The sequence below is a fragment of the Helianthus annuus genome, chromosome 10, assembly GCF_002127325.2.
Source record: "Helianthus annuus cultivar XRQ/B chromosome 10, HanXRQr2.0-SUNRISE, whole genome shotgun sequence".
NCBI classification, from domain to species: Eukaryota; Viridiplantae; Streptophyta; class Magnoliopsida; order Asterales; family Asteraceae; genus Helianthus; species Helianthus annuus.
In genome coordinates, this window is record NC_035442.2 from 84,687,310 (window position 1) to 84,700,254 (window position 12,945).

General features: G+C 36.3%; 1 protein-coding gene and 2 long non-coding RNA genes across 3 annotated transcripts; 2 read left to right on the plus strand and 1 right to left on the minus strand.

Annotated features, from left to right (window-relative positions):
* Positions 1-588: 588 nt before the first annotated feature.
* On the plus strand, positions 589-3,118 carry LOC110879532. The gene is made up of 2 exons (XR_002558749.2): positions 589-980; positions 2,751-3,118. It is a non-coding gene; the product is annotated as an uncharacterized LOC110879532 (long non-coding RNA).
* LOC118483288 lies at positions 1,111-2,648 on the plus strand. Its single transcript, XR_004870217.1, has 2 exons — positions 1,111-1,562; positions 1,816-2,648. It is a non-coding gene; the product is annotated as an uncharacterized LOC118483288 (long non-coding RNA).
* A 1,496-nt stretch (positions 3,119-4,614) lies between the features above and the next one.
* On the minus strand, positions 4,615-8,271 carry LOC110879531 (ent-kaurene oxidase). The gene is given in 9 exon segments (XM_022128000.2): positions 4,615-5,093; positions 5,176-5,450; positions 5,453-5,531; positions 5,605-5,624; positions 5,627-5,858; positions 5,951-6,091; positions 6,285-6,446; positions 6,538-6,698; positions 8,025-8,271. Coding segments are annotated over 9 exon segments (1,611 nt in total). The 5' UTR covers positions 8,257-8,271; the 3' UTR covers positions 4,615-4,784.
* Positions 8,272-12,945: the final 4,674 nt, after the last annotated feature.

A 12,945-nucleotide genomic window follows, 5' to 3' on the forward strand; every position in this document is an offset into this window, starting at 1 on the left:
TTTGACTTTTGACTGAACTGACAGTAACATGACTTGTGTATTTCATTTGCAGATTTTTAAAAAAAGTAAAGGAGAACGGTTATATGGAAGTTAATCGTAAACACGCCACTATTTTTGCTTTTGTTGTATCCGGTTGTTGTTTAGAAGATAAACTTGATGATGAAGGTAGTTTTGTTGCTCCCTGACTACTATTGTCTAAGATAAAAGTGCTTGTGTTACGTGTGGTGATTATAATGTTTTCTTGAATATGCAAGCTTTCATATGATTTTTTACATCATTTTATGTTGTAATCATGGGTATAGCATTGGTAAATTCTCCGCTTCTCTTAGATAATGATAATTTTTTTAATCAAATAGCAAGAGTTAAGTTTGGAATATGCTTCTTTAACATTTTCTTTTTTCCGTCTTTTAAAGGTCCAATGTTAATGCCATTGTTTTCTCATACGGGTCAATGACAACACACTCTTTTATTAGATATTAATCATTAAGGGGTGGGAGTGGTGATCACTCATCACTCACTCATCACTCACAACATCCAATCAAGTTCCGCCATGTCATCAACCATTATATACAAGTCTAATTTGTAACAAATTGGGATGCATTGATGGTTGTACGGTTGTACCCATTGCTTAAAGTTTTGTTTACGGAAAAGTAATCTAGACTTTGATGCCTGTACTCATACTTGTGAACCAGAGCACACCCACCTTTGGTCGGTCCAGTACGACTTCTACCATGGTGGTTTTGAAGCCAGAATTCATTGTGCCATCGATTTCTTCTCATACACTTTTCAAACCCTGGGTTTATTCACGCCATTACAGCTCCGATTAACCTTCACTGTTCCGATCATCGTCTCCAACTAATGGATGCATCTGCATCTGCAACATCTTCATCAAACTCGCGTAGATACCCTCTTTGTTACTTCTGTTGCAATTGTATCAAACGGTGTTTCCGTTGTTTGTGCTCTTACGCTTAGGGTTAAAGGTATAAACCTTAACTTTCTTATACAGTTTTATCTGAATTCACGTTTCTTTTCGATCTGAGATGCTTTGTTTGATTTGATGCTGGTAGATGTTTGATTTGATGTTTATGTCATATGCAGATATATATTTTATGATGATGAACTTAGATATTGTTTTTAATTTATGAACCATTAAAGGAAGAACCAGGGGTTATCTTGATCCATATGAAAATGTGATTTGTACCGAATGTGTACACACCAGGTTTTGTTTTCTTTAGCCAATCTGATTTGAAAACTTTGGAGCTATGATGCGTAAGCTAAGATGAAAGGCTATGATGGTTGCTTGAGCCTCTGTAGTTAGCACAGAAACTCTGTATATGAGGTGCTTGATGGAATGCTTTAAAGTTGTGTTGATTGTTGTATTTTGAGGGTAAATCGAAGATCCAGGTAGCATCTTGGCGGGGCAAGCTCCAAATGGCATAGTTTTCACTATGCAACTATGTATTTGCAGCCATGTTGTTACCAGGGTCTTATATGTGTTCATCCCTCGATTACATATCTGAGCCTTTTAAGGTTGTTTTGATAAACAAAGGGTTGTGTTTTAGGTATGTATTTTAACATTATCAATTAACAACATTGGACTGCATTAGTGGTTGTACCCACTTCATAAAATTTTGTATATGGAAAGTCATGGCTAGGTTTTAACACGTGTCCCTTGGGCATGTGAAACAGAGCATATGTTTTCTTCCACCCTTTTTACTTAACCGTCGGTTTGGGTTTTTACAGTTGCTTCTTTTTAGCCGACAATTTTAGACTTTATGATTTGTTTTAGAGTTGTGATGATCATTGTACTTTTAGGGTACATCGAGCATCCGAGTAGCATGTTGGCGAGGCAACATCCAGATGGCATAGTGCTCACTTTGCAACTGTGTGTTTGTAGCTATGGCGTAACCCATTCTTATATGCGTTCATCCCTCGAATACATATTTGAGCTTTCAAAGTTTCAACGCACAAACACATTCACATCTTAGTAACCTTTTTTTGGCAGTGGGTATGTGATATCAGTATTGTATCTACTTCTGGGCTATGATGATGTGTTTTGTTTGAAGAAACTAAGATTTTAGTGTTTATTGGCGTGGCATATGAGGTCTTTAACCTCTTAGTGTGCAGCCAACACGTGTAATTTCTGTTTCTTCAACATGTCTAAGCCTGTATAACTATACTATTGCTGGTGTGCAACGTGTGAAGGAACACTTGACTCTTTAATTGAAGAGAGCTTATGTTCTTCTGGTAATGATGGTGTTGAGTGGTAATGGACTAAGCAAGGCGTCAGAGAGGGTTTCGGTCGAGTTGAACTTCCGGCGACCTAACCTAGGGTTCCGACAAAGTTCCGATGAACCTCCACCAACCAGCGAACCTCCATTTCTTAGCGAACGGAATGCATCTGTATAGTCATATCTTATATTTTTTCTCGCTTTGCCTCATTAAGCTAAGCTTCTTCAAGTTCCGTTTTGTATTTCTCAGTTTCATTTTTAATTTCAATGATGTTATTGGTGAGTTTGTGCCCAATTTTGAATATGGGTTTATTGCCTATTATAATCTAGATTACTATCATGATGGATTCAATGTAAGCATGCAACTATCTTATGTTCTTTACATTACGATGAATCAAGTAACAAGCTTTGAATTTAGTGTTTACATTAATATGATCCACTGGTGTTTTAATATATTGTTGGAATTGTATTTTGTACTCCAGGCAGTGTTTCATACATTTACATAGTGTCATTCTGCAGATTAGCTACTGCGGATTAGCTACTGAATGATTGGCTCATTTATGTATATTTAGGGTGATTTGGGCTACCGAGCGCTTTTTGCGGTCGCGGGCGGTGAGGTGACCTTTGGCCATTGGGTTAACCAGGTAGCCGGGAATTTATTCATTAACATGGAGTGCTTTTATGTATTCATAAATTGCTAGAAGTATGTTCGTTCTTAAAGTTAATAATGTTGTTGATGCTTGGATTGCTTTTTAATGCAATCTACATGTATCTACACTTTGATTTCCACATTACACAATCACTATACCCTTTGTAATTCTAATTGTATTTTTTCACAACTACAATTACATGCAGATGTATATGAAGGGGTATGTCTCGATGGTTTATAGTGATTACTTGAAGAAAATGGTCGAGTAACACTCTGTTGTTACAGTCTGTTGTGCTTCATCGGAGCAACAAATCATAGTACCCGTCGCAACGTGGCGGGGTGCTACTTCTAGTTATTCTATCACTCACAACCTTTTTTAGTGAAAATGATCATCACTCACAACACCCAGCAATACCCATCACGCACAACACTCAACAACGCCCAACAATACCATCACTCACAATACCTTCATGCGTGATAATTTCCACGCGTTATAACTTTCACGTGTTGAAAAGGATGGGTGGCGGTGGTGTTTTGTTCACCATCACTCGTTAAACAAATTCATCATGGGGTAAAACCTCCCCACCCCGGGTCCCCTAATAATTAATATAAATAACTTGCTCCATCTAGTGAAGCTCATAGGGTGATAACCTAGTAATATAATATAACGTATTATAAAATTCCGAATATATCGTTGCGACGTGTTTATTTTCATATACGGTTCGATGAAAGTTTTGTTCAAAATCAAACGGGTTAAATATAATTGATTTTTTTTTTATCTTTGCCATGTTGTACAAGTGATTGAAGCAAAAATGTACATGTCATCAAAGCTAACTCATCGTTTAATTTATCAAATAAATTGATGTTGTTTACCATTTCGTCATTTTAATATTATAATATTGTAATCATAACATTCCAAATATACCATTGTGACGTATTTATTTTGTTCTACTTCGATCTTAATAAATTTTTTGCTCAAGATCGAATGATATAAGTTTGTCTTTTTGTTACCATGACGATCTAGAGTAGCGTGTTTTGTATCGTAAGCTATATTGAGTGTTTGTAACTTGGTATTGTATCGGTACCTTGATAAAACGACCTGATACTAGTCAAATGACATCGATACCCGTATTCATTATATAGTTTGGATCCACATTAAGTACACGTCGATTGCTACATCGAATGGCTTTATTGCACCGATACCATAACAAACCGACATCAACCAAAAGCCGTCGGTAGCATGGAGAATCCCATTAGTTTGATTCAATCATGAAACGGGATAAATCCCCGAATCAACTTTTAATTTATTATATTGCTATTACGTATTTATACACATGCAAAAGGATTTATATTAGAAAAATGTACTACTAAAGAAATTTATTTTTTATATTTTCTTTTATCCTTACAAAAAACCAAACACTATTGTGTATTTTCATAAAAAAACGTGTTATCTTTTACTCCAACCAAACACTATCTAAAAAAATATATAATGTTGTCTTTTATTTATGTTTGTGTTGAACTCCTTTTATATTGTGTATATAAAAATAATTTGAAAACAAAGCATATATTATTTTACATGTAAGAAAAAAGAGATGACATACCATGTTTTGATCGATGGTTTTTGAAGATGTGACATGGAACCCAAACGCGAGATGACGTAACATGTATCAATGAACCATTGACCATAATGCGTAAAATGACCATGTTAGTAAATCTATGAGTCGAGATGGCCTATGTCCGCAAAATTGGTGATTTTTCATAAATGCTTCGATGTTAATATAACCGAGATATTATTTGCTTTCGGGTATCATCACTTCAAAAGCATACATTTCAACATATATTACAAAAACTAGTATATCATAGATACGTAGGTGTAACCTTATAAGTAAAGTGTTTCCATATTGCTACTTTCGGGGCTTAATAACCGCAAGCATCGGATTTAGTTTCTGTGTTGTGAGCCCAAGCGTATTAATATCTTCTCCCGAATCTTCTTTAAGGCTCCATTCGAACTCGTGCACCATTCTCCCAATGGACGCACACGCAATCAACATGGCCTGCATAGCCCCAGCACAAACTCTTTTCCCCCCTCCAAACGCCATCGTTCTTTGCAAATCGATGGGTTCGTTTTCTAAAAGAAATCTTTCCGGGTTCCAGTCTTGAGGGTCCCCCCAGATTTCACGCTCCATATTACACCCGTATATGTTTATAGCGAGCTGCAAAACGTATCATTACATTTAGCAAAAACTTATGATTGACTCATGTTTTTAATGATAGTTTGGGGGCATCTAAACATACCTCCGTCCCAGAAGGAACATGATACCCTCCAAGCTCTGTGTTCTCGTGCACGTATCTTAATGGGATTATCGAAACAGGACTGTGCCTTCTTAAAGTTTCATGAAAAACAGCCAATAAGTAAGGCATCTTACACAACTTCTCCTCTGTGATCTTTTCTAACCCGCAAACACTTTGGATTTCGTCATATAGGCGGGCCTGCTTCTTGGGGTTTTTTGCAAGTTCATACATTGCCCATTCCGTGGTGACCATAGTAGTGTCTGCTGTTTCGATAATCGGTTCCAGAGTGACATTATAAGTTGTTTCTCAGTTAACGGTTGTGCTTCAGACAGCAAGTAGTCGATGTAGCTGTATAGCTCCTAATTTGCAGAAAACACAAGGCACATTAACATAAAAAATTCGATTATGAAGTGGTATGATTTGCTGATTTACCTCCCCGGTATCTATTCGTTTTTGTGTTCTTGAATAAGTACTTTCATCACAGCCTCTCTTCGGACATACATTTGTTCGATTTTCATCTCGAAGTTGGTGTTTGGGATCCAAGAGAGATACGGGAAGAAGTCTCTCCAGTCAACTTCTATGGCACCCATCATCGGGTCAAGCACCAAAACTTGAAAGACCTCATCTCTTGTCATGGTGGTTCCAAGATCACTCACATAAATGCTTTTGATATCCCTCCCGAATGTCTACAAATTCGTATAAGTTTATCAAATTTGTATAAGTTTATCAAATCATTCATACATCTTATGGATTGCAAACAAGGCTTAGAAGAACTCACTTGTTTCAATGCTAATGTGAAAAGTTCAGACTGGAAAATCTTTCGGAGGTTTACTGCTTCGTGAGGAGAATTTGGCGCCAGATCATGAAGTTGATTTGATAAATTCTCCGCCAAGGTGTCTCTATGCAGACGGTGTTTCTTCTGCGATTAGATAAAACATTTGTATGAGTAAAGAGTTGTCCTAAATGTACCTCACCCTTGTTATTTTTAATGAATGTGGACTTTTACTCAATAGATGGGTATGGGTACATTTAGCCAACCCCTTATGTAAATATAGCCAAACGCGTACAAACAAAAATAAGTGTTTAAGTAATATAGAATAACGATCACCAACCAGAGCAGCTGGTCCTAGGATACTAGTGAGTATGTTTCGTTTTACAGTCTTGTGATAGTCGTCGTAATCACTCATTGCTACCATGGTTTTATCAGCAGTCAGGATCTTTAATGCCTTTGAAAGCTTTCTTGTTGAAATCGAGTTGAATCTGGTAACTAAAGCCTATGACATCAGATGATAGATATCATTATAACATGATTGTATAATGAACTAAAGACTTTTAACACATTATTTCATAAGACAGGTGTAGTACCTCTTTAGCTAGATCATTGGAGTTGATGACAACCATGGAGGTGGCTCCCGTTTTAATGGAGTAAATAGGGCCATAAGTTTCTGCCCATTTTGTAAAGGTCTTGTATGGTTTCTTCTCTTTCAACTGAAGCAGATTCCCTAATACTGGCAACCCCGGAACCTCTGCAATTTTGAACGACATTTAACATCACCATCATATGCAGGATGATTTCGCTGAAATAAATAGGCTTTCCAAAGACATGAATGCTTTTTTAACTTGTATTTTCTTTATTCTAACTTTCTTTTTTATTTAAAATCTTATATTTATTTTTAAGATTTTCTTATACGCTCTTCTTTCCAGGGTAGGTTCACATAAAGGTTTTGGTTTTCTATTTTGAATCTTTGAAGACATTAGTTTTGGTTTTCTATTTTGAACTTTTGAAGAACTAAACTTTGTAATTTGACTTTCCCGTGTACGCTGTTTGACATAGCGCAACGTCTTGGAGATATATATAATATAAAAAGCAACTAATATGTATTATGTTTTATGTATAAAATATAAATTATAAATATTTATAAAAGTAGTGATAATTAATAATAATAATAATAATAATAATAATAATAATAATAATAATAATAATAATAATAATAATAATAAAGCCGATAATTTACTACACGTGGAAGGCAAATGAACTGTGTCGTGTGAGAATAATTGGGGCCGTTTTTGGCTTGGGATAAACTACAGTGTATAAGAGTGGTCGGGGCACTAGCGAGTAGAGGAATCTATGGTACTTACATATTCCAGAACACCGCTTTCACTCTCAACAAAGCGGGTTCGGTTAGCCAGTAGATTTATCCGCATGAGATTTTTCGAAGTGGGTGTTGATTTTAGATTTGTTGGTGGCTTATGATTGAGGTATTTGATTTTATTTAATATTAAAAAATATATATAGTTTTTGGCATCGGTAGAGTGCCGCTACCGAGTAACTAACGGGTATTTTGTATAAAATTTGACATGACGGACGTTGGTTGGTTAGGGCTAGGGTAAGTACCCTTAGGTGCCCATTCCTCTCTAATACCTTTAGTATTATATTATCTACATGATTATCACATGATTAGTATTTCATATAAATTAAAATCGATTAGTATCTCAGTTTCTGATCCTGATACATTCTTGTAATAAAAATAAATTAATGTTTAAATAGGTTAGTAGATGTTTTCAGTTGATTTTAAACGATTTATGTAAAGTGGCTAATAAAAACAATAAAATTAAAAGCCATAACGGAAGTATAATCAAAGTTAACTAAAATATCTCATTTTTTTCTAGTTTAGTAGATGTTTTGACGGAGACGAACTGATTGATTAATTCTGACAAATCAACTCGAACTGCCACATAAATCTTATGCTCGAATTTACAACAATCTTTTTTTAAACGTTATTTAAGAAAACGCATTCATAATTTCAAAATTTTCAAACGCTAACTTCATATGATAGAGAAAGGGAGTATACCAGGAACAGAAGGAAGATGATTGGGATTACCACCACCACCACCCTGATGTGAAAGAAAACTTTTGAGAAACAAGAGAGAAACACCACCGGCAACGGCCACTACCGGACCACCGAATGCTACTGCCGCTGATCCACCGTTTGCACATCCATCCGGCCTTATGTTGTTTTCCCAGAGAAAAAAAGCAAGAAGGCAAGTGAATCTATAATTAAGAGTTATAAAAGTGGAGTCCATAAGTATAAATAGGGTCCATAGTTATAAAAGTGGGTCCACCGTTTGCTCATCCATCCGGCCTAAATGCCTAATAATATAGAACAGGCAAAGATCCACACGGGGTGTGGTTCTTGATGCTTTTAGATTTTTTATTTGTCTTCGCTTGCTTAATCAACAAATACATTAAAATAAATAGGGTAAATTGCACTTTTTGTTATTTATGTTTGTATCAGGTTGTAATTGATAGCCTTTAATTTTAATAATTACAGTCACAATTCTTTAAAATTGCATTAATCTTAACGTTATTTAACTAATATCGTGAAAATAACGTTAAAAGCGGCGGGCGGTTAATCATGTATCATATGGTAGCGTTGATATCCAAAAGACAAAAAGAAACATGCAGTAATCGACCTTTGTCTCGATTGTTGACTGTTATGTGTCTTATGTTCAAGGCTTGATACAAAACTATTATCGAGCCGGGGGTCTCACTGGAAGCAGCTTTTCTATTCCTATGGGGTAGAGGTAAGGTTATCTACATCTTACTCTCCTCAGACCCTACATTAGCTTTGCTATTGGTGGGATTTACTGAGTATGATGATGATGATGAATTACAGTCACAATCCTTTATTTGTAAAACTCATTACACTCTACGTTCTTTAGCACTAATCATGTTAAAATTTTAAGTTAAGCCTATTCACATGAGGGTGGTTTTGTAATTTTACTTATTTACTTAAAAATCTTCCTATACTAATAAATGAAAATCTTTTTGTACACGTGTCACTCTCTGGTTTCTCCTGATTTTTAATAATAGTATTACATATTAATTTTATACACAAAATATAATATAATATTAACTAATATAGTTAGAGATAAACGTCAAAATTCAAATTTAATTAACAATTATCTATAACAAATATAAATGTATCAAATAATATAATAAGTATAATATTATTTAATATAGTTAGAGATCAAACGTATAATTTCAAATTTAATTAATAGTAAATTACTTTTTGAGTCCCTATGTTTTAGTGGTTTTAACCACTTGAATCTAAAATCAAAAAGTTTAACACCTTGAGTCTCTAACCGCTCATTCACACCCTTTGTAAAAAATTCAAAAAAACCTTTAGTAAGGTTGAGTTCTCTAAGTTCTCACAACTCGTAGAAATTTTTCATTTTACCCTAACCATATATATTTGTGAAGATAAAATATATTATTTAGATATAAACAATAATTACTAATAAAGTATCAAATCACATGTACAAGTAACGAAAATATAACTGTTCTTTTGTTTTACTAATTTATCTAAATAAATCATTTCATTAATAAGGATTACATAAAAGTTTATAATTTACATTTTTCGTCATTAATAAAAGAAAAGAACAAGAAAATATATTTATATTATATTTTATATTTCATTTCTATATAAAACACAAATCAAAATCCTCAAATTAACATATAAAACACAAATCAAAATCCTCAAATTAACTACAGTATCTATAATCATCCTGATCTACGCACCACTCGTCCCTCTCTGTAAACACCCATTTAACCTAATCTCCTTACCACCAGCACTAATCCTGTCGACCGACTGTGAATCAACGACCGACTGTGAATGATAGGAAGTAACAACGCAATAAAGCTAATCAATCAATAACCAAGGTGAATCGAATCAATCATCAAACTCAAGTGTGGGGATTTTAGTACTTTTTATACGTGTGTGTGTGCCTTATGTGTTACTTGTGCATGTTTACTTTTGTGTTAAAGTGTGTGGTGAATCAATCAAATCAATCAAGACTCAAAGGTGAATCAAACTCATCGAAACCGACTTTGAAAATAGGTTGTAAGAATGCTTGTATGTTAGATATAGTAGTTGGGACTAAAAGTAATTTGATTAGGAATTCTATCATTCTCAAATCATCGTTCATCGAAGCCGAAATATCAAAAATCGTCGCGAAACACTCAAAACCAGGCAAGCCGATCGAACAGGGCAACCTGATCGAACAGGCTAGCCGATCGAACAGGGCAACCTGATCGAACAGGTTAGCCGATCGAACAGGCTGTTCGATCGGACAGCTGCTCGATCAGGGATGCTGTTCGATCAGCTGACCCTTTCCTCTTTTGGAAGCCTATAAATAGGGCTGTCCTTGTCAAACTTTCCACTTTTGGAAAAGCTCTGACCGACCAGCCTCTTCTTCTCACTAAATCTCAGATTTCTCTCAAACCGGTAAGTATTTCGCTCTAATCCTTGTACGTTTTTGTTCATTAATCGATTCTCCATCTTTCTATCTTTCAAAACTTGGATTTCATCCATGAAATCACCAAGATCTAGGTGTTCTTGGGTGATGTCATCGTGTGTTCTTCAAGAACACTAAGTTTTGGCATCATTCCACCATGAATAACTTAGATCTAACCGATTTCCACATAAATAACCTAAAATCTACCAAAGATCTTAACATTTCACGGTGGAAAAGGATTGGAAGATGGGTTTTCATCCATCTTTCGACTCTTTTACACTCAAAAAGGTGAAAACGAGACTTGAACCGATTTACAAACCATTCTAAACGAACACATGGTTCAAGATTCGGGTTTTACCAAGAGATTTACCGATCTCGGGTTAAACGTTAAACTTAAGTTCCAAACCGCCTCTGGCCGAGCTTGGGTGATTCCTGCTCGAGTCAGTAGACTAAGTAGGGACTTCAGCTTTGTGGTTCAACTCGTAGTCAAAATATCTCTAAAACATCAACAATTAACGGGAATAACCAAGTGTTAAGTGATAGGTTAACCGAATCGAGAAGCTGGCCGAACGGCTAGGCTGTTCGATCGAACAGCCCAACCGAACGACTATGCCAGCCGATCGACTAGGCTAACCGATCGACTAGCACTTAGACCCACCAACTCATAAAAGTGTGGTATTGACGAGGTGCTGTTCGATCGACTACGCCACTCGATTGTAATCATTACTACTCGAATCATGAGATACTACATTTCAAAACACTTAGACTTTTCGAAACATTGGAATGTCACCCGATCGAGCATGCCAACCGATCGAGTGACATATTTGAAAACAATGAAGTGCTAGCCGATCGGTTGGGCTAACCGATCGAACAGCTGTTCGATCGGCCAACTTGAAAGGTAGTACAAACCATCATACACAAACACATCCTTCTCATCAAAGGAAGAAACAATCCACTTGAAGGAACCAGCCGATCGAGCCAGCCGGCCGATCGAATGGATGTTCGAACGGACTTTCAAACCAATCGAACAGCCCACTCGATCGAACAGCTGTCCGATCGATTGGTCTATCCGATCCAGTTTCCACTGTTCACTTTTTCCGCGTTACTCATCGCTGTGTTATCGAACTATTCAGGCTAACCTATTCTCAGTGCTCCTCTCAATCCACAACCAACCACTGTGAGTATACTCGATCCCTTTTTGCTTTCAGCACTTTTGGGTGTTACATACGTAATCTATCAAATTCACAAACAACACAAACTATTTGAACGCTAACCTACTTGCATGTATTACTTGTCTAAATGATTGCTGTTTATTATGTTTACACGTGGAGTGCTATCTGCCTGCTTTAGCAACGTAGTACTATAGTTTGGACTCAGCACCCGTTCACACGGGGGTTGCTAAGGACAATTACCTGCATGGATTACAGTGGTAATCATGTATTGCGAACTGTCTCGGACAGTCAACCCGAAGTCGTTGGTATCGATGGTCCCATGTTGATAATTTACATGCATCGTTTGCCCTTGTGTACGTGCTTGGTTATGCGTAAACTTTTCGAACCTTATATGCTATATCAAACTTGTGTACTCACCTTTACATTATATGTATTGACTTTATTTTAACGTATGTGACAGGTGTTTAAGCTACTAGCGTGCTAGGGAAGCGAGGCAATAATAAGCTTCTAGGAGCCTGTGACCTTAGGACAGTGTCCACATACCTGTTCCAGGGCCATAATTATCTGTAGATCTTGTACTGGCACCTGTAGTCAGTAAGGTCTACCGTTAGCTGTTTAGAAGTCTTAAAACAATATTTAAATTCGGTCTGTAATAATTAAGAATCTGAGTTGTCGGAACAGTTCCCATATTGTTTAGTTGATTTCTATGATAACTTGTTATTGTTTGGGACACGGTATGGGACGTGTTATATAACTGAATTGTATGATAGTTGTTGTGGAAACTTCTGAACAATCTGTTTCGCTCAGTGCCGCACCCCGATGATTCCGCCATCGGTTGGGGTGTGACAGATTGGTATCAGAGCCATAACTATAGGGAATTAGGTTAGACACGATCTAGTCCGGATCGCTGTCTTAGAGACCTAGACTATAGTTAGGAACCAAGAGACCAAGTTTATGTGCTTATTTTATGTTGTTTCCTTCTATTCTATCATTACATCCGAACTCCGAGCCAAATTTCGTAATTTGGACGGGATTAGGAGTGAAATCCGTGAATTCCTGCCTAAATTACAAATTTTGCCAATTATTTTGTGCGATTTTCTATCAACAAACGGGGGAGAATTATACCAAATCAGGGCTGAAACCCTTAATTTGATGAAAACTTTCCTCTAAATTTTCTTAAAACAAGGAAGAAATTGCTGAGCTAGGGGTGAAACCCTAACCTTGGCAGTTATTCCGACTTTATTTTATCTCGCCAAGGCAATTGACGGACTCCAACGACCTGAACTCACGAGTATGGCCTAGA